The 24,924-nt window shown below is 49.2% G+C and overlaps 9 protein-coding genes across 9 annotated transcripts; 6 read left to right on the top strand and 3 right to left on the bottom strand.

Moving 5' to 3' along the window:
• Nucleotides 1-124: 124 nt before the first annotated feature.
• BKA55DRAFT_133129 (uncharacterized protein) lies at nt 125-1,458 on the top strand. The gene is made up of 3 exons (XM_046184849.1): nt 125-350; nt 397-969; nt 1,020-1,458. Exons 1-3 carry the CDS (start codon nt 272-274, stop codon nt 1,241-1,243), a joined length of 876 nt encoding a protein of 291 aa, XP_046045100.1. The 5' UTR covers nt 125-271; the 3' UTR covers nt 1,244-1,458.
• A 661-nt stretch (nt 1,459-2,119) lies between these two features.
• Nucleotides 2,120-4,918, top strand: BKA55DRAFT_597479 (uncharacterized protein; the record flags this gene model as incomplete). Its single annotated transcript, XM_046196080.1, has 1 exon — nt 2,120-4,918. One exon carries the CDS (start codon nt 2,120-2,122, stop codon nt 4,916-4,918), a length of 2,799 nt encoding a protein of 932 aa, XP_046045101.1.
• A 456-nt stretch (nt 4,919-5,374) lies between these two features.
• Nucleotides 5,375-7,421, top strand: BKA55DRAFT_694596 (uncharacterized protein; the record flags this gene model as incomplete). Its single annotated transcript, XM_046200060.1, has 6 exons — nt 5,375-5,443; nt 5,478-5,566; nt 5,632-5,653; nt 5,704-6,299; nt 6,346-6,429; nt 6,497-7,421. The coding sequence occupies 6 exons, from the start codon at nt 5,375-5,377 to the stop codon at nt 7,419-7,421; spliced, it is 1,785 nt and encodes a 594-aa protein (XP_046045102.1).
• A 668-nt stretch (nt 7,422-8,089) lies between these two features.
• Nucleotides 8,090-11,017, top strand: BKA55DRAFT_708061 (OPT oligopeptide transporter protein-domain-containing protein; the record flags this gene model as incomplete). The annotated part of the gene is made up of 9 exons (XM_046200727.1): nt 8,090-8,425; nt 8,478-8,770; nt 8,821-9,092; nt 9,146-9,336; nt 9,393-9,649; nt 9,709-10,032; nt 10,080-10,262; nt 10,314-10,898; nt 10,952-11,017. Exons 1-9 carry the CDS (start codon nt 8,341-8,343, stop codon nt 11,015-11,017), a joined length of 2,256 nt encoding a protein of 751 aa, XP_046045103.1. The 5' UTR covers nt 8,090-8,340.
• Nucleotides 11,018-11,566: 549 nt separating this feature from the next.
• On the top strand, nt 11,567-13,940 carry BKA55DRAFT_578884 (glycoside hydrolase superfamily). The gene is made up of 7 exons (XM_046193773.1): nt 11,567-12,152; nt 12,205-12,383; nt 12,439-12,848; nt 12,895-13,080; nt 13,128-13,265; nt 13,313-13,443; nt 13,492-13,940. Exons 1-7 carry the CDS (start codon nt 11,641-11,643, stop codon nt 13,823-13,825), a joined length of 1,890 nt encoding a protein of 629 aa, XP_046045104.1. The 5' UTR covers nt 11,567-11,640; the 3' UTR covers nt 13,826-13,940.
• Nucleotides 13,941-14,161: 221 nt separating this feature from the next.
• Nucleotides 14,162-14,512, top strand: BKA55DRAFT_694599 (uncharacterized protein; the record flags this gene model as incomplete). Its single annotated transcript, XM_046200061.1, has 2 exons — nt 14,162-14,198; nt 14,259-14,512. 2 exons carry the CDS (start codon nt 14,162-14,164, stop codon nt 14,510-14,512), a joined length of 291 nt encoding a protein of 96 aa, XP_046045105.1.
• Nucleotides 14,513-14,542: 30 nt separating this feature from the next.
• Nucleotides 14,543-15,630, bottom strand: BKA55DRAFT_597482 (uncharacterized protein; the record flags this gene model as incomplete). The annotated part of the gene is made up of 4 exons (XM_046196081.1): nt 14,543-14,899; nt 14,972-15,150; nt 15,190-15,304; nt 15,358-15,630. The coding sequence occupies 4 exons, from the start codon at nt 15,628-15,630 to the stop codon at nt 14,543-14,545; spliced, it is 924 nt and encodes a 307-aa protein (XP_046045106.1).
• Nucleotides 15,631-18,265: 2,635 nt separating this feature from the next.
• BKA55DRAFT_694600 (POT family-domain-containing protein) lies at nt 18,266-20,121 on the bottom strand (the record flags this gene model as incomplete). The annotated part of the gene is made up of 2 exons (XM_046200062.1): nt 18,266-20,030; nt 20,090-20,121. 2 exons carry the CDS (start codon nt 20,119-20,121, stop codon nt 18,266-18,268), a joined length of 1,797 nt encoding a protein of 598 aa, XP_046045107.1.
• A 2,561-nt stretch (nt 20,122-22,682) lies between these two features.
• BKA55DRAFT_521361 (amidase signature domain-containing protein) lies at nt 22,683-24,359 on the bottom strand (the record flags this gene model as incomplete). The annotated part of the gene is made up of 1 exon (XM_046188506.1): nt 22,683-24,359. The coding sequence occupies one exon, from the start codon at nt 24,357-24,359 to the stop codon at nt 22,683-22,685; it is 1,677 nt and encodes a 558-aa protein (XP_046045108.1).
• Nucleotides 24,360-24,924: the final 565 nt, after the last annotated feature.

Below are 24,924 nucleotides of genomic sequence, written 5' to 3' on the forward strand. Positions count from 1 at the left end.
GTTACGCGGAGGTTCAACTCCATTAAGTATCTTCATATAAATTGGAACTAGAAACCGGGGCCAAAGAAAGATATGATGAAAGCAGAATATTGAGTGCAACTTGGACAATAAAATACTGTAGGTGATGGATGGAGATGAGAGCGGGGTTGGATCGATATGACAGCTTGACTGCGTAAGCGGGGCTCGAGGATCAATGAATTGCCTCAACTTTTAAGATCTTCAACTAACGATTCGATTCTTTGCAGAAACAATTTCCAATCACATAAAGATCATGTCTTTAGAGCAACTCAGCGCCGGTTCGCTCTTCAGCCTCAATGGCCTTGTCGCCGTCGTGACAGGGGGAGGTTCAGGTCAGTGAACCCCTCAAAGCACGGATCACAACTGATCGTATTACAGGTATCGGCCTCATGTTTGTCAAGGCGTTACTCCAAAATGGTGCCGCAAAGGTCTACATCGCTGGTAGAAGGAAGGAAAAGCTGGATGAAGTCACCAGCTCATTGGGCGACAAGGTCGTTGGGGTTCAGTGCGACGTCACCTCCAAATCTGATCTGCAGAACATGGTCTCACAGATTGAGAGTGATGCTGGGTACGTCAACCTGTTGGTGTGCAACTCTGGTATCGGAGGACCCCAAGTCAAGCCAATCACTCCCGAAACAACCTTGGAAGAATGGGCCAAGTCCAACTTTGACACTGATTTCGGCGATTATGTCAACACTTTCGCCATCAATACGGCGTCGGTCTGGTTCACCAGCATGGCTTTCCTTCCACTTCTGAAGAAGGGTAACGAGAAGGGAAATGTCGAGCAGACTTCGCAAGTGATTGTTACCAGCTCGATCGCCGCATTCAACAAGAAAGCCCCCGGCGGTTGGGCCTACGGACAGTCCAAGGCTGGAGCTGTTCTAGCAGCCAAGCAGCTTGCCGTTGCCCTTCCTCAGTGGAATATCAGAGCCAACTGTATTGCTCCTGGATGTGAGTCAATTCATCGATCACTCGGAAAGTGGCATTCTAACGTTTCATAGTATTCCCCAGTGAGATGTCAGAGCCAATCGTCAAGATGTACACCGATGAGTCAGGACAGCCTGGTGCTGTGCCAACATCAATGGCACCACTTCGAAGAATGGGAGATGAGAAGGATATGTCGGGAACTTTCCTATATCTTGCATCTCGGGCGGGTGGATATTGTAACGGCACAGTTATAGTGGTTGATGGCGGTCGATTGGGTAACTTTCCGACCACCAATTAGGCCGAAATCTTGAATCGCAGGGCAGGATACTTTGAACACGAAGTTACACTGGTTTCTGCAATTTCACTCTATAAGTCCCAAGTTCTTTTGCATATATCTAAAAGTCTATCAGAGCCAATCGTGAACTTGTTAGAATTGGTACCTTGTCCCAGTGGGGATTCTCTCACGATACCTGGGCCAATTACTCGCCAAGGCGGCTATACCGAAGTGCCGTTCGATGAACCAACACCTCCCGTCGCAACACAATTGCTCCTTGAAGACTGGTGAAACCGGCCTGCAATGCCTGCATAATTATCACAATCGATGAGCTCCAGTTTTATGACAGCTTGATAGGTTCTTCAGTCGTATTCACGATACACCGCATTCCAAGCCACACGATTGCTGCCTTAGAGGATCTGCTAGCCGTGAATCCTCAAACGCTATGAACGCCATCCCAGGAGCCATTAGCTCATTAGCGGGGATCGCTGAGGTGAGACTGAGCTGGCGGGAGGCCCTTTTAGCGGGGACCTGGGGTGATAAAAAGCCTGGAGCTGTAAGCGGCGAGTTTTGGTGAAGATAAGCCTCTCCTTTTCTGACACCCATGTAACGCTTGGGCGCTTCGCCACAACCCTCAGCGGCATTGCTGCCTGTAGTCCTACGGTGTACAGGGGGCTTTCTGTGCAACAGGGACGGGGAAGTGACTCAGCCCGGCAAGACATCTTGGCAATCAATCGTCGTATCGAATTCACGATGATAATGCATGCAGGCATGCGCGAGGTGCCTGATTAGGCCAGAGGCCATTGCCATGTGCATTTTGCTATAAGAAGCATTGATCTCCAGATCTCAACACCATCATCTTCATTCACACCAACTTCAATCATCTCTCCTTCATTCACAATGGCGCGAACTTCACAAACAAAGGCCAAGCGTGGCGGCCGTCGCAACGCCACCAACAACACGCGCAACACACGCAATCACAAAGAGAATGATCTCGAATACATGGCTCTCAAGCAAGAGGCAGAGCGACGCGAGCGCATCCTCGCTGACCGACGCCGAACTGCTGCCAAATGGCGCCCTAAGATTCCCGAAGTCCGAAAGGTCAACTTCGAGAACTTCAAGAACAGATTCCAAGACATCGACGAGCCTGATTATGCCATTGACGTTCTGATGTCGGGTACTGGTACCCAGGCTCAGATCCGTCGTGAGCACGGTCTTCGTCGACGTGAGGAGATGGCTCGTCTTCGTCAGAAGTACATGTATTACCCTGGCGGTGGTGTTATTGAGACGCCCCATCGCAAGGCCGATGCTTATGAGAAGGCTCGGCGCGAGAAAGATAGCCAACCATCTTCAGATTCCGAGATTCAGCGCATTCGTATCCAGTCCCAGCCCATCTTGGGCCACTTGACAGCTCTTATGAACGACACCGAGAAGCGATCGTCTCCCCGAACATTTATGCGACCCTTCAAGACTCTGGTCCACTTCCAACCCAAGATGCGAGAGATCCTTGCAACTCTTGAGGACAAGTGGGCTGACTTTGAGGACATTGGTAGCGAAAGCTCTGAGGTTGTCGATGTCGCTGAAGAGACTGAGGCAGAGGTTGTTGACGAGGAGGAGGCTGCTGAAGATGGTGATGACGTCGCGTCTCAAACATCTGAGGCCTCAAGCATCGAGTCAGTTGACTCCGACGCCGATGAAGACTATGACAATCTCATGGACAGCCCCGAGGCGCTTCGTGACATGCGATGCTATGTTGACTTTGTCGACAAGGAAGTTCTTCCTCTTTACAACCGCTTTGAGGGTTCCACCGCCGACCGTGTCAAGTTCGACGATCTCTGGTCCCTCTTCCGCGTCGGCGACCTCATATACATGCCTGCATCCGGTGAGACTGGCGGTCGATACCATGAGATCTGGCGTGTCTACAAGGTCCGAAGCCCCGAACCCGAGACTTCTTATCCTACCTCTGGCTGGGACTTCTTCGCGGATGAGCAGCAGATCGATGAGAACTCCAAGTTCAAGATCTCTGCTTATTACATTGATCACGACGGTAACACCTTTGGCGCTGTGCGTCGCAAGTTTGAGATTGAGTCGTTCATTGGAGAGCGATCAATTGACTCGCTCGAGGCCTTCCCCATCCGATACCGCCACGACTACAAGCAGCTTCTCAGCTCAATGCAAGACCAGGGCCGAAAGTTCATCAACTACTTGGATGATCGCCATCAGCAGTACAGCGCCTGGACTCTGACTAGAAACCCTCCTTCGCATCGCACTGAGCCTGAAGAGGAGATTCTCGACAACGAGGACTATGAGAAGATGCGACATCCTGAGTTCGTCGAGAGCGACGTTATTGTCGATCTCACAGAGGCCTACCAGAAGATGCCTGACTGGCGCCCACGATTCCATCAGCTCACAATCAACAAGTCTTCTCGATGCGAGATCAAGGATGATGAGATGCCTATTCAGCACTGGTTCAACGGCACTCGCCAAAGCATGGCATATTCTCAGAACGAGATCATCCAGCACGCCGATGGTGTTGAGGCTCGTCAACGAAGGGATAACCTTGCTGTTGACGCTTTCCTACGCGTTCGTGTTAAGGGCAGCCGAACCTTTGAGACCAACCCCAAGGCATTGGAGCTTCGTGATGAAGATCTTGTTCTTCTCCCCAAGCGCATGTTCGCTTATGCTCTTCGCGAGCGCCGCTTCTTGCCAATTGATCTCAACGTTCTCAAGCCCGTGCGACGCGAGCCTGGTGTCTTTGAGAACCTTCGCATTCAGAGCGATTACAAGGATGTCGTCCGTGGACTTGTCATGTCGCACTTCCAGCGAAAGGTACTTGAGCGCAAGTATGCTGATGCAGCGACCGAAGGACCTAGCCAGGATCTGATCCAAGGCAAGGGTCGCGGTCTTGTTGTGCTTCTGCATGGTGTTCCTGGTGTCGGAAAGACTGCCACCGCTGAGGCTGTCGCTATGGAGAACCGCAAGCCGCTGTTTGTCATTACTTGTGGTGATCTTGGTCTTACACCACATGAGGTTGAGTCTTCGCTGAAGAATGTCTTCCGCCTCGCTCATCTTTGGGACTGCGTTCTCCTTCTTGACGAGGCTGACGTCTTCCTTTCCCAGCGATCCAAGCAGGACATGAAGCGTAACGCTCTTGTGTCTGTCTTCCTCCGAGTTCTTGAGTACTACAACGGTCTCCTCTTCTTGACTACCAACCGAGTCGGTACAATCGACGAGGCCTTCAAGTCTCGTATTCACCTCTCCCTGTACTATCCTCCTCTGGACAAGACTCAGACCCGCGACATCTTCCGTCTCAATATTGGCAAGCTCAAGCAGATCGAAGCCGAGCGCCACCGCATGACCGGCGAACCCGCCCTCGTCATCAAAGAGAACGAGATCATCGACTTTGCCGCCAAGCACTACGAGGAACTGGCTCGATCAACCGGATGCTGGAACGGTCGACAGATCCGAAGCGCGTTCCAGATCGCGTCCAGTCTCGCCATTCATAACTACGCCAACCAAGCCGAGGCAGCTCGATCTCGTGGTCAGAGTCCTCCTGCGGCTCCCGTTCTCGACAGGACTTGGTTTGAGAAGGTTCAGATGTCGACGCAGAGCTTTGATCGGCACATGAAGAAGGAGGCTGGTAGCTATGACTCTGAGATGCCGATGCGAAGCACTTTCCAGGAGAGCAAGTTTGAATAAGGGCGAGGATTCCGCAGCTGGACTGTGATCATGATTGATCACGACTGTTTTCGTTGTTTCCATTTGTTTGGCGTTGTTAGCAATTATGAGAAAGTCTCAATAACATCCTTCGAGTCTGAGATGAACAATACACCACAATTCACGTAAGAGCACACCAGGCTCTGAATGTTTGAAGACACATTAACCAATCACCTGGATTTTCTTTTTAACTGTTTATATTTAAACGTTTTGTGAACCTTTTGTTCTTGCTTGGCCTGATGTACCCGTTTCGTAGAAGCCTTCGTTGCCACTACCAGCTGAGTGGAACGCAAAACAATCTGAGAGCAACCTGATTGCAAGTTTACGATGGAGGTTCTCCAAAAATAAATTCTCGAGGTCGCAGCCGATGCGTCCGCCGCCCATACTTTTACCCTGTTGTCTTATATCAACAGTTTGGTCCAGAACTTAGACGAAGTCATGGCCCCTAGCGAGTTTATCTCTAAGCCCATTTTCCCCATTCTCACTTCCTCTCGAGCCTCTATTCAAGTGGCTTGGTATGGGACAAAAGTAATTGACTCAGGAGGTCAAGTACACCGTTGACTGGCCTGACGAGAGAGAGCCACGCGAGATTGAATGGGACATCGGCCAGAAAGCTGAGGCTCTCCTACAGTAAGTTATTCGAGTCAACAGACCCACTCCGTTACGCGACGACTAACAACTGTGTCAGCTATCAGGATTAGAGAGAAGAACAACACGGTTGGTATGTCATGCCAGCCACACACAAGTTCACTGACTCGAAGTAACAGGAACTATTCATACAGTACAACTTGATCGCCGTCGAGCAGGATGGCGGCATCAAGTGGCAAACTCCTTTTAAATGTATCTGGTCGCCGCTCATGGAAACTATGAGCCTGGTCGAGTTGAGTAGACCACATCCAGATCTTAAAGACTTCTTCCTGGCCCTCCTTGAGATTGAGGAGGCTACCGAGAAAACAATTTTGTCGCGCATGTCTTACTGGATATCAGATGCCGAGATTCGAGACCTGTTTGACATTCTCAATTGCCTGATTGCGAAGTCCGAAATATCGATGAACCCGGACGAACTTTTGCACCGGCGAATCTTTCTTGGCAGATACAAGGGCGAAAGATACCGCCTTGTTGGCTCCACAGAAGAGTTCTTTATTCCCGATGATCAGCAGTTTGCGACTGCTTTCAAGGACTATGTCCCTTTCCTTGACGTTACCGCGGAAGAGATCGCGCTTCTCGATCCATTGTTCACATGGCTAGGTTTCAAGGATCTCTATTTGTCAAAGCATGTCTATCCCAGGTGTATTCACCCTTCAAATGCACAGAAACAGAAGATTGAATGGGATGTAGCTCAGAGAGCGGAAGGCATTCTTCGGTGAGTTCCATAGCCCCTGAATTACTGGATGGATCTAATATGCTAGACAGAATCGCCCTATACTGTCTGTGGTAGCCCCCGAACAACAACAAAAGTGGACAGGTGGTGCTTTTGAACGTCTTGAAAAAGAGTGAAATGCTTGCGGTGGATGGCATACAGTGTGAAAGTTTTCTGTTCTTACGCCAAGAAGGTTCCAGGTTTCTGGGCTCTCAGCTCAATCACGTTCAAGGATTCACAACTCTGAGCACACATCCTAAGCTTTCTATTGGGTTCGATGATGCAGGGTATCCCGTGGATAGACTCGTCGTGCGCGTCTCATCTGGCAAGGAAGAGCGAGAGCTGGCACTCTTTACCGCACTCCCACGGCTTTTGATGGAATGGCTCATGGCAGACCCGAAAACTCAGAAACGGGGAACGGTAACTGTGCTTGGTGTGAGCCTCATGAAGAGTGTACTAACTGCTCCACCAAACGTTATTGATTCCTTGCTCACACGTGAGGGAGTTGGACGCATCCGAATCATTGAGGTGTCTCTAAAGACGACACTACTGGAGGCTAAACTCCAGGACACTACATCTAACGAGCCTGCTAGTCAGCCATCTCAGAATAGGTATGATTCTAACACGTGCTCGAACTTGCTCATTGTAGCTCACAAAAACAAATCCGAGGAGGCACCACCGGCCAACGCTTCCACAAAGAAATCGGAGAAAACGCTTGGAAAGCAGCCAGCAACCCCGGTCACAGCCAACAAGCAACCGCACCCAGTAGCCGGCCCTAGCAGCTCAAGGGCATCACGAGAGCCGACACCTCAGGCCGACCAACCTCAGTCAACGCCAGAGGAACACCCAGAATCCTCGTCCAGTGGGGGAAAGACGCCACCACAGAACGAGCCAGTTCCCCACAGGGGTGAGGGTCGATACAAGCCCCTATACGCTTCTATAAGCCAGAGGCCGAAGCTCAAACCCAGATCACGAAGACGATCTGGCTCGCCTTCATCTAGTCCACCAGCATCTTCCCCTTTGAGTCATATCCCAGATGATGTGATTCGTGGAATAGAACAACTGAGGATTGGAGATGCATCTGAGGCGACTCTTCAATCGCCCAAACTTATTCTGGTAGCGTAAGGGGGAAAATGGGTAGAGTTACTACAGCGTGGAGGTTGAGCTGAATTATCAGTAGTTATGCTTAATTCTTTGAACCGTCTGTCTTTGGCTTTGATGATCCGATCAGTGGTGTCATGTCCTTGTACTAAGTTCAGCTTGGTAGAATAGGATTACAGGGTTTAGGTCCACCCAGAAACCGATATCCTGTCGAGATTTTAACCTTGGTTGCATTCATTTACTCGGCAAGGTGGTCGGATCTCATACAATCGATACATGTATTCCCCATGCGACCAGAGCACGTGGACGGCCGATCCTGGTCAACTGATAAACTATCCTTTACCTTCAGGGTCCTGGTTCGACGCAAAACATTCATGCCAAGAAACCGTTACTCGATATGCTGAGTTTCTACGATGGACCATAGAATTGGTAATGCTTTGATAATGATGGTTATCGTGCCATGTAAAATTTCTTGAGGCAGTGCCGCGTAGTTTCTCGGCAAACGTGCCGAGTACCTTGACTAGCGGTTGTTAGTGAAGCGACAATACGACCTCGTACACCTGAGGAACATAAACTCTGACGCGTTGATTTGGGGGTTCTCTATTAGATATCTTTGGTGCGAGAAAATGACCTCAGTTCAAAAACAAAAGCGAAAAAAACAAGATAATATTTGACAGAGGAAATTGAAATGGTCCAGCAGTTGACGAGGCCAGCTTCAGTGCCGAGAGATGCTAATAAGATATCTCGGCATACGGCACAATACGAACCACAGAATTAACTCATGCCAACATGGCTATTTTTTACAGTGGAGTCCACGCCAAGGTCGCCGAACCGACTTTGCCGTCTTGACGGCTTGGCAGATCTTGTTATAAGATAATCGGTAATCATTTTCATCTTATCTGATCTGGTCCGATGTCATCATCGTGAGCTCTGCCTACGAAAAATGAGTGCAGCTACTGAGAAAGGCCACGTTGATGCTGAAGTGACCTCTCCGAATGAGGGTCTGGTCCGACCTGAGACATCTTCAGGTACGTTGCTGGCTGTTGCTTTGACAAGTTTTTCATGCTCATAAAGTCAAAGGTGAATCTGTCGAGGAAGTCCTATCAGCGGCTGGCGTGGGCTTCAAGGATGATGATCCGACTCTACCATGCCTCACTCTTCGCATGTGGACAATCGGCATCGCCTTCTGTCTTGTTGGCAGTGGTGTGAACACTCTTTACACGCTGAGATTCCCATCCATCAGTCTTTCGCAGTCCGCAATCCAGTTCCTCGCGTATCCCGTCGGCAAGGCATGGGAGTATGCGATACCGGACTGGAGCTTCACCTTGTTCGGCAAGCGACACAGCCTCAACCCTGGGCCCTTTAACCATAAGGTATTTGCACCCCAGAATCTTCGAGGAGATGCTCGCTAACCGTGACCCAGGAGAACATGCTCATCTACATCTTGGCCAACCTCAGCTTCTTGACCCGATTGAGCGCTGATGTCCTCACCGAACAGCGCGTCTTCTACGGCCTCAGCGCAGGATGGGGTTTCGAAATCCTCGCAACACTGACATCAATCCTGTTTGGTTTCGCTCTGTCAGGTTTGACTCGATCATTAGTTGTCGAACCGAAGAGCCTCGTCTGGCCCGGCGTCCTTGGAAACACAGCTCTCAACGCAGCCTTGCATGCACCGCGCAAGAAGGTCATCGCTGGGTAAGTATCCCGTCCAGGGCTCTCCGAATCGTATTGTGCTGACTAGTCTGTAGCAAGATCTCTCGTTATCACTTCTTCATCCTCGCTTTCTTTGCGTCTTTCTGCTGGTATTGGTTCCCCGACTTCATCTTTCCTGCCTTGGGTTACTTTACATGGATCTGCTGGATCGCCCCGAAGAACCCTGTCGTCAACCAGGTGTTTGGCATGAAGAGTGGACTCGGGTTGTTGCCCTTCACCTTCGATTGTATGTTGTCGCCACCAGAATTCACGACTGTTGTTACTAACTGGCCGTTTCTCTAGGGAGCCAAATTGCTTACATCGGATCACCACTCGTCGTTCCGGTTTGGGCTATCCTCAACGTTCTGGCATCCCTTGTCTTCTGGATCTACATCGTCAGCCCTGCGCTTTACTACTCAAACACCTGGTTCTCGGCACATCTGCCACTACAGAGCAACTCCATCTTCGACAATACGGGAGAAGTATTCAATGTTTCGAGGGTTGTCAACAAGAAGGAGGGGTTCACATTTGATCATGATCTGTATGCGCAATACTCTGACGTAAGTCGTGTTCCAAAACGCTTCCCAGAGATGAATAGGATGCTAATGAGCTCTCCCAGATCTACCTCCCGGTGACATACGCCTTGAACACGTTCGGTCTGTCATTTGCCACCATATCTTCCCTTTTCGTCTGGCTATTTCTCGAGAAGCGTCGGGATTTGGTGAGAACGTTCCGCGATGCATGCAAATCATTGACAACGAAGGATACTTCCGCTCGCGACAGACTGCAGCCTCAATATGACGCAGTTCCGCTGTGGTGGTATATGATCGCAGCTCTTGTGTCGTTGGGCATCGGAATCTTCACGTACGAGTACTATCCCGTTCAGCTCCGCTGGTATGGTGTGATCTTCGGAATGGTGGTGTCTTCTGTCTTCTTCATCCCCGTAAGTACTTTGGCCTCCATTCGTAAACAATCTTCTGACTTTTGAAGCTCGCTTGGGTGTATGCTACCAGCAACATCAAGATCCAGATCGATATCTTCTGCCGCATTATCGCTGGCTACGTATGGGAGGGCAAGGTTCTAGCCAACATCTGGTTTTTCAACGTTGGCTACATCTCGGGTATCAAGGGCCTTGCCTTCTCACAAGATCTGAAGCTTGGCATCTACTGCGGTGTAAGTGGCCCTTGTCTCAACGTGAACGACATGTCACACTGACATATTCAGATCCCTCCCCGAAGTCTCTTCCTGGTCCAAGTAGTCGGCCTTGTTATCGGAACTCTTGGTCAAGTTTCCGTCCTCAACTGGGCACTCGGAAACATCCCCAACGTTTGCAATGCCAAGCTTGCTCCAAACGGTTTTACTTGTCCCTTCTCACGAACTCATTTCAACACAAGCATGGTCTGGGGCGCCCTCGGACCCCGTCGATTCTTCGAGCCAGGCGCTCTTTATAGACCCTTGCTATGGTTCTTCCTGGTTGGAGCTCTTCTCCCAGTCGTCGTGTACATCCTTCGAACCAAGGTATTCCCTCATATCAATTGGCTGAAGAAGATCCACGTGCCGTTGTTCCTGGGCGGCTTGAACTACATCCCCCCTGCATCAGGCGTCAATTATGGCAGTTGGGCTTTATTCGGTCTCTTGTTTGGCGTCCTTGTTAAGAAGCGCAAGGCAAGCTGGTGGCAACGATTCAATTTTGTGCTGAGTTCCGCGCTGGATTGTTCTGTAGCTATCGCTGGCATTGTCATCTTCTTCGCCATTTTCTACACCGGCGCCGCGGATAATTTCAGTTGGTGGGGAACCAACGTGTACAAGGTCAGTGATGAGAGTCATCGAGATGTGCTGTCGGCTAACTGTGTATGCAATAGGATACCTGCGATTGGAAGAGTTGTCCTTATAAGGCGTTAGCAAAAGGGCAGACGTTTGGACCTTAATGGCCTGCGAGTATAGCAAGCCTCAATTTTAGGTTTCTGATCCAAGAATCTAGAACGAGAGTTTTGACGACACGTCCAAGAGTAATAAAGATTTGTAACTTGTTAATGCTGGAGCCAAATAGCCCGATGTTTGTCTTTCTTTCATGTCCTGATTGTGTTTGTGTTACAGAGGATCCGTGCCCCTGTAACGCCAGGCTGGCCAGGCACCAGCGAATCTTGTGATGCGGACAAAGCCTTCTGTAAAATAGTGATCAGACACGCTAATACTGGATGGAGACCTCAATACCACATCGGCAAAGTTAATCTTGGTAGCTAAATCAGCAAAGCCTCATCCTTCGGGATTATTCCACCTGCCGGAAGCAAATTGCAGGGAAATCATGCAGCATTTCTCATGCAGTAGGGATTATAACGTGTGATGATCAACATTGATGCGGGGGAAGGAGGGAAATAGCATGATGATCCCCTGGTGCTTTTTGTTAAACGCTGACGATGTAGACGTCATAAGGTTCACACAAACTTAACGTGGTATGCAGGCGGGGAACACGGAACGGCATGCTGAGGCAGTACAAAAGCTCCTTCATCCTCGTGCGCAATTTCACTGATCGTAACCCTCACTTTCAAAAATGTTCTGGTCAAATATTGCCTCCTTTGCGGGGCTTTGCTCTCTGTTTCTCGACGTCACTTCAGCGCAGACGAAATACGAGGTTCAAAAGCCTCCACTCGACACCGACTGGACTTACAAGGTTGGCACCAATCCTTGGCCGGAACATCCGCGACCGCAGCTCAAGCGCGATGCTTGGAAGAGTTTGAATGGCATTTGGACATGGAGAGGCGATGGCGATCTCAGCAATCCGCCCAAAGAAGGCCCTCTTGATCGTGAGGTGCTGGTCCCAGCATGCATCGAAAGCGCTCTGTCAGGATTGCAGATTCTCGACGAGCGGGAGTTCTGGTACCAGAGGTCCTTCGAGGTATCGGATAACTGGAAGAACCAGACCGTTCTCCTTCACTTTGAGGCCGTCGACTATAACTCAACCGCATTTGTCAACGGGAAAGAAAAGGCGACGCACATTGGTGGCTACGATCGGTTCACTGTCGACGTGACAGAGGATATCAAGTTTGGAGAGTCAAATGAGCTGTAAGTAAAATATTGAGTGACCAATCTGAAGCACGTTCTAACATCTTACCAGGCTTGTCTTTGTCAACGACCCGACGGACGATCAAGTTATTCCCATTGGCAAACAGACTCTGCGACCGAGTCACATCTTTTACCGCTCCTGCTCGGGCATCTGGCAGCAAGTTTGGCTCGAGGCCGTTCCGAAAGACTACATCACTGACCTTGATCTTGCTGCGGGCGCAGATGGTAAAGGTCAGTAATTCCCCGCCCCCGATGTCTCACGAAGTTGTTGACTATTATGTTCTAGTAACTGTAACCGTTCACACGTCTCAGAAGTCTGGCAAATCCGTCAAAGTCGTGATCGAGAGTAGCGATGGCACGAACCTGGCATCTCACGAAGGAACCACCGATGAAGAATTCACCTTCACCGCCAAGTCGCCGAAACTATGGTGGCCCGACTCCCCAACGCTTTACAACATCACTGTGACACTTGACAGCGGAGACAAGGTACACAGTTACACTGGCTTTCGAACCATATCTAAAGGTAAAGTTGAGACCGTCACACGGCCACTTCTCAACGGCGAGTTTGTGTTTCAGTTTGGAACTCTTGACCAAGGTTACTGGCCCGATGGATTGCACACGCCACCAAACAGGGAGGCTATGGTCTCTGATTTGAAGCTCCTGAAGAAGTTTGGCTTCAACATGGTCCGTAAACATGTTAGTATGGCCTTGTGACCTGGATCGCTCCTACTGACTTGAGAAGATTAAATATGAGCCTCACCTATTTTACCAGGCATGCGACGAGCTTGGTCTGTTGGTCATCCAAGATATGCCCAGTCTACCCGCAGATGGCAACCGCAAGCCCAACGACGCGGAGCAAGCCGAGTTTGAGCGACAGCTTGAAATTCTTGTGAAACAACACAAGAGCTATACTTCAATCGTCACCTGGGTATGAACGGCGACTGCTCAAGATCGTTCATTTACTGATCATGACAGGTCATCTACAACGAGGGCTGGGGTCAGCGAGACGGGTCTCCTGAGAAGAGCCTGACTGAGCTGGTGCACAATCTTGACAAGTCGAGACTCATCAACTCGATCAGCGGGTGGAATGACCACGGATTTGGCGACTTCCACGTAGGTAGATCCCAAAACCTTACCGAAGACTTTGCTGACTCGTGTAGGATAATCACAACTATGCTGCACCTCAGTGCGGAACGCCATTTTACTCGCAACCCAAGACTCCATATGACCCTGAGCGTATCGGTATCGCAGGCGAGTACGGTGGCATCGGTCATAACGTCTCGATTGACCAGTAAGTTTACATCCCTCCATTCATCTTCATCGCTAACCGTCCTTGCAGCCTTTGGAACGTTAAGCAAGCCATCGATAGCATCCCGGAGACATACGAGATCAACAAGGACCTCGACTCATACAATTATCGGTCTGGTGTCTTATTCCGAGATATTCGTGAGCAGACTCAGCGATTCGCTTGCAGCGGTGCCGTGTATACTCAGACGAGCGATGTTGAAGGCGAAGTGAATGGCTTGATCACCTATGATCGTCGGTTCGTGAGACCAGATGTTGAGAAATGGCAGAGTGAGATTGCCAGTGTATACAAAGCTGCAGCATCTCGGGGCGGGCGTGAGTCTGATGATAATGGGAAGAGCGCAGCTGGGTCCTTGTTGGACTTGTAGTGTTTCGATATAGACTGGTGACTCCACGTTTCAATTATACTTCCATGATGCAGATCAAGATCTCGTCTTCCTTGAAGTTGCAACAACTGTGGCTTCATATTTAACAATGTACTATTCACTAGAAATCACTTTTATCAGCGATGTCAAGGACTCACTGCATTGATCAAAGGCCTAGGTGGATTAGTCAACAGAGTGGCGATCTTTCTCGCCACCAGCTGCCTGCTGGGACACGTCACCTGCTTTTCAAGATTCACTTCCATTTAACCCAAGCAACTCAAAACAGAACCCACGTATCACAAAAAAAGGTTGCGGACCTAGAGTTTGATAGAACCAAGAATGTCATCAGACAATTACAACGAAAAATTGACAGCTGGTAAGAGTCCAAAACTCAAGATCTCTCTGTGCATTGGTAATGTCGCTGACTTCCATCTAGCTTCTAACCCAAATATCGAGGATGACTGGCAGATTGTAAGCAAGGAAGAAATTCAACCCGACGACTCGGGAAAAGAGGAAAAGAAGGAATCAAATTTCGAGAAAGACTCCGGCAACTCTGAGAAGAGTGCTGCGGAAGAGAAGAGAGAATTAGCAAAGGCAAAATGGGAGGGCATGCAACCGCAGAGGGGCGGCGTGTATCCTGATAGAGAGGTCAAAACACCAGACTATCCTCAGTTTACTGGAAACTGGTAACCAGGTACTTGGCGCGTGCTCCTGGATGAATTATAAAGTCTGTTCAAGAAGATTAGTTGTCCATGAATGTGCGTTCCTGTTTGGCCAAACAGGCGAAGACGGAGTGATCTGTTGTAACCGCTCCAGAGCTGCCCGAACCTCATTCTTGTCTACTGGCTGACCATCCCAATAATCGTGCATTGCACCAATCAGATACAACTCGTCAGCTATCTCTGGCCAGTCTACAGCAGACTTGGCACAACCGGTTGGTTGAGTTGGTTTGACGGATCGCTCGCATCTGTCGCGAAATACGTGAAAATGGGCCATGGCGTCCCAGATATCCCATCGCCAACGATTCTCAGACGTTGCAGTAAACGGAAGAGGACTCTGTGACGCCTGCCCGTCTCCCTGAATGGAGGTACAGTTCATTACACTATTGAGTTGTTAACGTGTGTCTGACTACCTTATGGCTCAACTTACCTCTGTTTCTGATGCTCCCCGGTCAAATACCAAGACCCCGCCAAATACCTTTGCTTCAGCCCAGTATCCAACGGTATCAGCGTCCCCGTTCAGGTATCGCTCAACCTCGATATAAAGGCTGTGGCAGAAGGCTGTCGGGTGTCGATACCCATCCCATTTACTGGCATCGCGTGGTGAGTCTATTCATTTTTGATAGTCTTGGTGTGTATGGTTGACACCATCTTGTTGATATAAGTATACGGCGATCTGGTGAATGGATACAGCCAACAGCTCAAACAGTCGTAAGTGGAATGGCCGTGATTCTATTGTGGTCTCTTCAAAAGTACGTAGTAACTGGGACACAATATCAGGTGAGCCGCGCGTAGGTTTCTACTAAGAGAACTCACCGGTAGTTGGAAGCTCAATCTCGTGGGAGGAAAGTCGGAACGTAACTGGCAAGCTTTTTCAATCATGCCCGGGCAAAGGTCAAGATGTTGAGTGGCAGGATGGCCATCTTGAGGCCAGTGGAAGTCTCGATATGAGTCAATCGTAGGAATCCCATCAATTATCTCTGCGAAAGTTGTTTCCGCAACGTCTGTTTCAATTACTCTCAACAAAGATTGCACAAATGCCTGTCTGTGCATTGTTCCCAGTACATCAATTGTAGCCATCTCCGCCATGTCGTCAGGCATCACTCTTTGTAGACCCTTCGTAAGAAAAAAGGCCCAATTGGCTTAGGAATATAATCTATATATTTTATGGCTCTCTGCCATGTTCAAAGTGGTGATGAGAAAGGGAAATTCCAACTTTGGCTGAACGCAACGGACTCCGCGAACCAACATCAACCTGAAACAGACCAAAGAATGAGGGCCCTACAAGCGGCCAATGGCACAACTAGTTACCTCAAATCATACGACACTAATTACTAATCATTCTTAGTTTTGATATTGTCACTCAACAGAAAATGGTAAAGTTGACAGTTTCCTTCATCCTTAGAACCAAACTCAGGGAGACAAGAAAACTTGGGAACTGTATCCTGAATGACAAAACTTCTGACCTTGGACTGAAGTGCCACAAGTAACTTGCCTTTGTTTTATGAGGCCAAGACTGTAGATGAGTGTAAGTGCTTGTATCCGTGACTGTCAACACGGTATGGACAAGGTATTATAACTCGTGATTTTTCCACCCGGCTACCATTATATTCCAATTTGGCTCTATGTATCCTCAACAAAGGGTCAGTGGTGCAGTGGTATCTCTCCTAAAACCTACAAACCTTCTAAAATCCGAACCTAAAATCCTAAAACTCTCTCCCTGTACCCGCCCTTTGTTTTCTGGAGGTCATAGGTTCGAGTTCAGGCTCCAAATCAACTTTCTCATGTTCTGAGGCTGCATTCTCTGGCTTGGTTCTGCAGCCAACAGATCACCAAGTCGTCCGGCTCCTTGTTCGCTATCAGTTCAGGACGACCTGAGGCGCCACATAGTGCAGTAACTAGAATCCAAACCCATTGCTAGGGCAGCCCCTGGCCTCGGCTGTTGAAAGTTAGACGCACAAAAGTTATCGAGTTCTTTGACAATGACATCCCAGTCTTTTTCCGAACCAGAGTTGTGAAGATTGTTTTCTTGACCAAACCGTAGCTGCATCTGTGGCGTCCATTGGAACTGCAGAATTACCCTGTCTTCCTCTCCTGAGGCTGAGTCTTCGCTGGTACCTTCGGAGGAAGTGTCCAGGGCATCTCTCATAATCATGTCGGCCATGAATTTACACGCGTCGTTGGTTCATCCCATCAATTACCCAAGTGCTGCAAGTCTCAAAGATTAGCCTGGCTATTTGAATAAGATTCGGGGTGGTACTCACAGTATTTGGAAAGCGGACTGATTCAATCAAGACATTCTTCCATACGCTGGCGAGTCTGCTCTTATATTGACAGGTCATCAAACCAGCCATGATCCCCGCTATATGTTCGGCACGGAGCCAAAATTCATCTGTAACGGAACCATGTTCTCACATTTAAGACTCTATGCCTCTCACATATTGTAGTTTCTCCTCCATCTCATGAGTACGAAGCAGATGATTGGGTTGTCGGAAGGCAACATTCTCGGGAATTCGTTGTTGGTGCAGGTCGTTGCTGGGAGTTGTGTATGGATGGAAAGGCGGAGGCGCAAAAGGTTTCACCATGGGATGTTCCCAAGGTAAATAAGTAGCTAGCTTGAAGTGGAGAAGTGAAATCCTAATTGGTAGGGTAGCTTATTAGCGACAGAGTTTTACTTCGTTGTAGGTTTACAGCTGAGAGGGGGGCCGAAAGCTTACTTCGGAGTTTACTTGAGAGTTCTTTGGATCTTACCCAAGATTCCAAACAGAAATCGAGAAGTTGAAACATAACGTGAGATTTCAGTCTGTTCAGTAGGAAATCAGAAGCTCACAGGGGGCTTGCCTAAGTCTTTCTCCGATCTTCGTAATTAACTTTAATCGAAAGGTTTGACTGCAGTCCATTTCATTTGCAAAGCTACTTCACTATGATCTAAAGCCTTACTGGACGAAAGCCCTTGACCCCATTATTTAGAGTAGGTATCCGCCTGCTTGCACTTATCCTCAGTCATCTTGCTTGATACCGTGAACAAATCCGCAAAGGTAAACAGCCGGAACCCATTCAGCTGCGATCCCCCCCCATAGGAAATCAGAAGATTATGTAATACAATGGATACAGGATCAAGCCAGATGGGTAAGTAGAGGGGGCGAGATGGAAGTGGGAGACTTTGCCGAAGTTGATGAGGAGGATTTAAGTTCCAGGATATTTGGGTTGAGATGGTTATCGAAGTGACGCTGCAAGTTGTGATAGTATAAAAGCACATTAGACATAGGATGTTTATCCTCTGGGAGAGCCGGTAGTAACAGAAACAAATGCATGCTATCGTGGGTGGTTGAATATTTACGCGGCGAGATGGAGTTTGCTCCCGTTCATCCGCTGCACTTTTACTTTGCCGACAAATAGTGTCTTTTCTTCAATGCCCATGGTTTATTCTCGCCCTACTTAAGCCGAAATTGTGCAAGGCTTTACAAGGGTGGGGCAGACGAGGTTGGACCAAGGAGTTGCGACTGCGCACGAGTTTGGCACAAGCCTTAACCGATTCGAGGATGTCTACCCTACCCGCTTTTCCTTTTTGGGCATCTAGGCTCCGCAAAGATCGTGGATTCGAACGGGGAATAGCGAACGACTTTGCATCTAGCAACGTCACGACTCCACGCTGGACAACATGATTTTTTGAAATAATATGTTCAATGACACTATGTAACTATAATACAGTCTTTGCAAATCATTACTCGTGATCCACAGTCTTGGGCTCCATGCCGTTGTGGGTGAGAGTTGGTTCATCTCTGTCCAGGTCATACATGGCATCTTCTTGAGCATCGTAGTGGCGGAAGATAGCATAGAAGATACAACCAGTGACGAAAGAAGAGATACCAACGCCAGTGTAGAGCCACAGGAAGTTGGGATCCTTGGCCTCGGAAACAAGTGCCTCAGCAATGGCAGATCCAAAAGCGTTGGTGAAGAGGTAGATGGACTGGACGAAGGACTTCATGCTGGGAGGAGCCTTAGTGTAGGCGTACTCGAGACCAGTGACGGAGATGAAGATCTCAGAGATACCGATGAAGATGTAGGCGGGTGTCTGGATGGCGATGTGCACGTTGTTGGGAAGCTTGGTATTACCGTCCTGGCCAGCAGGGCATTCACCAGGGTGTTCGTAACAAGGTCCAGCAGAGTAGATGATGTGCTGAACGATAGCAGCGTAGGCGAGGCAGAGAGCAGCGAGCCAGAAACCGATGGTGATTCGGGCAATAGGTCGAAGCTCAATACCAGCTCGGCGAAGGATGGGGTACAAGACCTTCTCAATCAGAGGAGTGAAAACCAAAATGGAGATAGGATCGAAGTTTTGCATCAGATCGTTGGGGACACCGTGACCTTGCATCTGACCAGCTTGGGTGACAAAGTTGGTGGAGAACTGTCCGTAGCAAACCCAGAAAATGGGGTAAAAGATGAAGACCTTGCAGGCACGGAGAGCACGCTTGAGCTCATCGACAAAGTGGTCGTTCCAGGGAACAACCGTGGTCTTTCCGTTGGCCTCGCGCCACGAGGGCTTGGCGGCATCGGTGTTGCGGGCAGCAATCATCATACCAAGGGCCTTGAAGGCATCAGTGATAACAGAGCCCTGAGGAGGGCGGTTGACAAAGGTCTTTCGGCGGAGGACCAGAGTGACGATACCGACGTTGAACATGCAGAAACACATGAGGTAGGCAGTCCAGAAACCCTTGTACTTCTCCATGAAGGGGGTAGCGAGCAGTGAGAGGGCACCGACGTTAATGCACCAATAGAAGATCATGTAGATGCGTTGGTAAGTGATGGCGGGGTCGATGACAACTCGCTCGCCGGTCTTCTCAGTTCGAATGGCCATTCTGCGTCGCTGGTACTGGTCGGCGATAAGAGGCGCAATGTTGGACTTGATACCACCGGTTCCAAGACCGATAACGATAATAGCAACGATGTAACCAGCCTTTCCAGCGCCATGTTCCATGGCAACAGGTAGCGAAGTAGTCCAAAGGATGATGAGACCGACCCAGTAGAAACCGCAGAAGACCAAAATGGTCCTGTACTTGCCGAGGTACTGATCGGCGATGATGGCACCGAGAATGGGAGTCACGTAGCAGAACCATTGGAAGAAGAGGTTGAGACCAGTAGCAGCCTGGTGGCCCATTCCAAGACCCTTGGCACCATCTGCGCCCGTTGGGCTGTTGGAGATGTAGTTCTGGAAAAGACCCTGAGCACCATAGTAGGTGAATCGTTCCGTCAACTCAACGACAGCGATGAGGAAAGCTGAAGCAGGAAGGTTCTCTCCTACACGTCGAAGCGTGGCCTTCTCATGATCATTGGGCTCCTCGCCATCGGGAGTAGTACCGAACTCAGGATCAGAAGCATAGTGTTGCTTGTCGAGAGACTTCTTCTCATCAATAGAAGGGGCGATGTAGCCACCGGCGAGATCAGTCTTCTTCTCGGCGGGCACGCGCTCACCTAACTCCTCGTGGAGCCTGCATTGCATGAGATTAGCAAGGGTACGAAATAAGCTTGAATAGAGTTTGCGACATACTCGGCGGCCAAATCCTCGTGATTCTGGGCCATGTTGCAGATTGGCTGACTTGGCTCTCACTCTCAGAGAAAAGAAAAAGTTTTCACTGTCACGGATGCAACAAGGCAAGGCAAGGTTGATTGATGATGAAAGGGAGGAAAGGATGGGAGTAAACGAAGAGTAATAAAAATACCAAGATCTGGAGACGTTTAATAAATATTCTGTCATGGAAACACGGTCGACTCCATATTCTACGCCACGAGATGCCACACCTCGACCGAAGCCATGCCCGTTGTTGTAAAACATCCGACCATCAGAGGAGGGAACCTTTGTAACGGCCCGGATATGGATATGGAGCAACAGCAACGGACGGTGCAGAGGTGGCCAATGGCTATGACCGTGTGGCGTGCTCCGAGACCTTCTGCAAAATTTCGAGAAACATGAGCCATGTCTAAAATGCCGAAGATCCGAGTCATCCCCTGTCTCGTACGAGCGACGGTGACACCTCAAGTGGAGGCTCCGGCCGTAAAGAAAAGCACCCCACAGAAACAGCCGAGTCTAGTGGCGCGAGGGAATTGTCCGGATTTGTGATCCATAGTCTTCCAGAATAACTGTGACTGTCATTATCGCGATGTCGCTCTCCGGGCACGGCGAATCCGCTTGTATGACTCTTTTATATATTACACAGTCACGTTAAACTTATCGATGTCTACAAAGCCAAGAGATTATCTTGTGTTAATCCATGTGATATTGAAGGATCAACAAAACTTCACCTATCATTAAAGATCGGCATAACCTCGTATCAAGCTTACCAGAACAAGTAAAGTCCAATTTCTTGCAAACACCCACTGGCTAAATAAAAAGTTCCGCGGCAACTTCTCCCAAGCGTGTGGTAACGTAACAATCGCAGTGCCCGTCCGCGACTAATGTAATTGAGAACCCTGAATCCACCCGCCACTGATATCGAGACGTACGGACGGGCCAATCGACGAGACAAAGGGCGCGAACCGGGAATGACGGCTGGCTATCTCAGGCACCGTCAGTAATCTTTACCCAAGAGGAAGGTCATTACTCAATCATCAAGTCCTCCCCGCAAATCATCTGTGCAAGGTTTATCTCAGACAAGAAACTCGTCCAAACAGCGTGCTACAAATTGTCATATGACGTATTACCCTCAAGTAAAAACTTGAGCCCATTCCCCTTAGAGGAAACTCCACGAGTGAAATAGGGTTATCTAGAGTGTCAGTTGATTTGATAATACCGTGATAATCTGCTAACCAGCTTCTCGATGCGGAATGATATGGTCTTTTGTGATATGGGCTATTGGCTTGATGTCGCAGGATTCTCTTCAAAAGTTCATCAATCATGATGGGTAAGCGACATGGTGCATCGCATCTTATCTCCGGTCATTCCCAAGGCCAAGCCGGCAGCAGCCGCCATTTTCCCTTGGCGATTTCTTCCATTTTTTGCCGCACTTCGCCTCAGCTGATTCAATTGCCATCTCTGTCTCCCGATGGTGTTGCTATCACCATCTCATTTCGCAACGTTGTGAAAGCCAGTACACCACTATTACCTAAAATCAAGAGATCGTCGCAACGCCGCTTATCTCCTAACCCCATTCTCCATTCCTGTCAACTGCACCCCATGTTTTTCTCATCTCCATCTCCATTTCTCAACGGAGAGAGACCTGAGGCTAATGCATGGGGTAACGGTTCACTCTGTGTCAAGAAAATCAAGGAAGGCGACCGATTGCAACCCCCCATGTCTAGTAAGCTCAGAGGCTACATGAAAGCCAATCACGCCCCTCGCCGTATTTCCGTGAACGCGTTGTTTCCTGGGGTTTCACGGGGTTCAGCTGGATGGTGGCGTGGGCTAGCACGATTTTGGTTGCTGAAGAGAGAGCCTCAACAAGCCTTGAAAACCCGTAAAACTGTATCTCATACCGAGGTGCCGAGGTTGGGAAAGAGTTTTAAGAGTGAGATTATGGAGGTCGGGATCTAAAAAGTCAAAATAGCCGCGTCCGAGGCTGACGAAAATTGTCGTATTCAGGGTAGGTTGGTTGGGTTGGTTGCAAATGGTACCTTAAGCTGAGTACAGTCAGCAATGGCGATGCCTCGTTACGAATCGTTACGAGGGCTATAACTCAGTTTAAGAGACTATCGCTATCTTGCAGCCATTTTTAGATTGCTCTAGAGATCTTACAATAGTCGTATTGCTGTAAATAATATTTTTGGCGTCCGCGATACTGCACAGCACCTGTTCAAAATTTAGGGACGCCATATTCGTGACCCAATTGATCGCCCTACACCATGAACATTTCGTATCACGGCAAATTCCAGTAAAACGACATACAAAGCATCGCCACAGCCTGAAGATCATACTGATGTCGCACCCTAATGGCGGGTTTTGAGTATGCTGTATAGGTTCTGCGATTGTCGATCTCCGCTTCTCACTAGAGACTCTAAGATTAGACCGTTTATGAAGTTTATGATGAGGTGACGGCATAGCCTGTTCTTGCAGTCAATTGATGTAGCATTTTAGAGTGTGCGATATTGAAATGACGCTCAAATATAGACATTACAGTTTTATACTCTAATAGAAGACACTGTTTCAGTTAAGACAAGTTCAATACGTCCTTCAGCACGCGCAGCGCCTCAAAGAGCTCATTGTCGTGATACCGCCTCGCCACCACCTGCAGATTGACAGGCGCACCCCCAAAATCACCCTCCTCCCACAAATCCCTAACATGTCGACAAGCATCGCTTAGCGGAACATAACCCGTATCGTAAACTTCCCCAGATTCAGCCCTAATTGGCGTGGGAATAACCGCTCCCGGGTAGTCGACAAGGTTGTACAGCGAGGTGTATGTCCAGTAGAAAGCCGTGTCGTGCGTACAAGCTGGCCCTACGAACGACGGGCCGATAATGACATCCACATCTTGGTCACTCCAGCTTTTGGCAAAAGCAAGTCGGAAATCGTCTCGCTCTTTGTGGACGGCTGTAAGATCTACGGCGGTGTGCATGCCTAGGGGTTCTGCGTCTTTGTAGATCCAGTCTGTAAGAGGGTGAAGAGGTTCTCCGGAAGAGATTATGCCGTTTTTGGTGAGATGGCCGCCGTCGGGCCAGTAGAGTCTTCGGACTTGGTTCCATGCTTCTTCTGCGCCGAAGACTTTGAACTCTTTTACTTCGATGAGATTTGCGAATTTGCTGTCGTATAGAAGGATTTTGGCCCAGGAAATGGCTCTCTTTACTGGGGGTTGGGGCTCGATGAAGTTATCGTTGCTGATGATGCCTACTCTAAGGCGTCGATTGAATTGAGTGTTCAGACCAGTCCATGGAAGAGGAATGATGTTGGGGTCCGAAAGATAAGGTTTTGAAGAAAGGACACATCTCATGAATAGGTCCATGTCTCTCAATGAACGGCACATTGGGCCCGTCGACAGAGGGATGTTCAACACGGCCGGAGGCGGAGCGCCTTTGATGTGCCCCCTTGTCGGCAAGACATTCGATGTGGTTTTGAAGCCATAGATGCCACAAAACGCAGATGGGCCACGAATGCTCCCGCCAATGTCAGTTCCAATCCCAAGAACCGAGCCTTTCATGGCAATCAACGCAGATTCACCTCCTGTCGAACCACCAGCAGACAGCTGAATGTTGAAAGGGTTCAAGACTCTTCCCCAGTGGGAATCACTCTCAAGATGCATCAGGGATTGGGGCCGGTTGGTTTTGCAGTAAATGATGGCACCTTGGGCACGCAAGATTGATACGATATCGGCGTCTTGGTGGTCGTCGCTGATGCTGGCGAAACAACCCTGAGAGGAAGAGGTCCCGGCAACTTGGATATGATCTTTAATGCTAATGGGCAAACCATGCAAGGGGCCGACTGGTTCTCCGTGTGTTTCGAAATATGCATCGAGCTTCTGAGCTTGTTCGATGGCCTCGTCCATGAACCATTGTGTCAGACAGCATGTGAGCTGATGCGCAATGATGGAGCGCTTGCAGAATGCTTGTGCAATGGCCACTGCAGTGTACTTTCGACTTGCAATTGCTTCAACCAGGCCGACAGAATCATAATCCTCAGTGATGGTGATCTCCTCAGGCGATAAAATGCCACACGTTGTTGGTATCATGGAGACATCTCGTGGAGGGTTCTGTATAACCTCCAAAGGCAACCGAAGCTCATCGGGAACCTTTGCCGCAAAGGCTTCAAGCAACTTAGTCCTCTTCTCCTCGAAATCGGGAGTGCCGCGGGGTACGTGCATAACCTGTACAACAGGAAGTCCTGTAAGCATCTCCGTGGCCAAGGGTTTAGATTCGAGGTGTTTCAAGCTGTGGGTGGCGACACTTGAGGAGTCTTTGGAAGACCCGGATGGGGGGACTGAAGAAGAAGAAGAGGCAAAACCCATGATCGAAGGATCTGTTTGTGTAATGGCAGACTTGCCAGAACAGCATGGCGAGACGGACAATGAGGAGGTGGTGCAGTTGTGATCATCCAGCTGATATATGTCAGGTTCTCGAACCTCAAGCTTCTGGGTCTTTGCTCGACGTGCCTATTCTTCAGCTGTTTGCACCGCCAATCGCCCAGCAAAAACAAAAGCTCGGACCATGGGTCAAGTGCAAACCACAGTCGACAGCTGGCTCGCAAGCGTGTCGTTGGTTCACGATATGCTCGATACCATTCACTTCTGACCGCCCAAACAACCTAATTCGACACAAACATCCTCAAAATTCTCATTGTTGATATCCAACCGCATCAGAAAAAGCAATCTTGGCCTCCAGGTGACCAGTTGAGATAATCTGTGGGACGTCCACCAACATGCCCTCAGGACCCGTCACTTCGTGGAACAATCCTTAGCG

This window comes from Fusarium redolens (assembly GCF_020744475.1).
Source record: "Fusarium redolens strain MPI-CAGE-AT-0023 chromosome Unknown BKA55scaffold_16, whole genome shotgun sequence".
NCBI classification, from domain to species: Eukaryota; Fungi; Ascomycota; class Sordariomycetes; order Hypocreales; family Nectriaceae; genus Fusarium; species Fusarium redolens.

Bases quoted from the DNA above. Each gene is read 5' to 3' on its own strand.
- BKA55DRAFT_133129 (XM_046184849.1), top strand. From the start codon at position 272: ATGTCTTTAGAGCAACTCAGCGCCGGTTCGCTCTTCAGCCTCAATGGC. The intron at 351-396 runs GTCAGTGAACCC...ATCGTATTACAG, and splicing joins CGTGACAGGGGGAGGTTCAG to GTATCGGCCTCATGTTTGTC. The intron at 970-1,019 runs GTGAGTCAATTC...AACGTTTCATAG, and splicing joins CAACTGTATTGCTCCTGGAT to TATTCCCCAGTGAGATGTCA.
- BKA55DRAFT_578884 (XM_046193773.1), top strand. From the start codon at position 11,641: ATGTTCTGGTCAAATATTGCCTCCTTTGCGGGGCTTTGCTCTCTGTTT. The intron at 12,384-12,438 runs GTCAGTAATTCC...ATTATGTTCTAG, and splicing joins TGCGGGCGCAGATGGTAAAG to TAACTGTAACCGTTCACACG. The intron at 13,266-13,312 runs GTAGGTAGATCC...TGACTCGTGTAG, and splicing joins ACGGATTTGGCGACTTCCAC to GATAATCACAACTATGCTGC.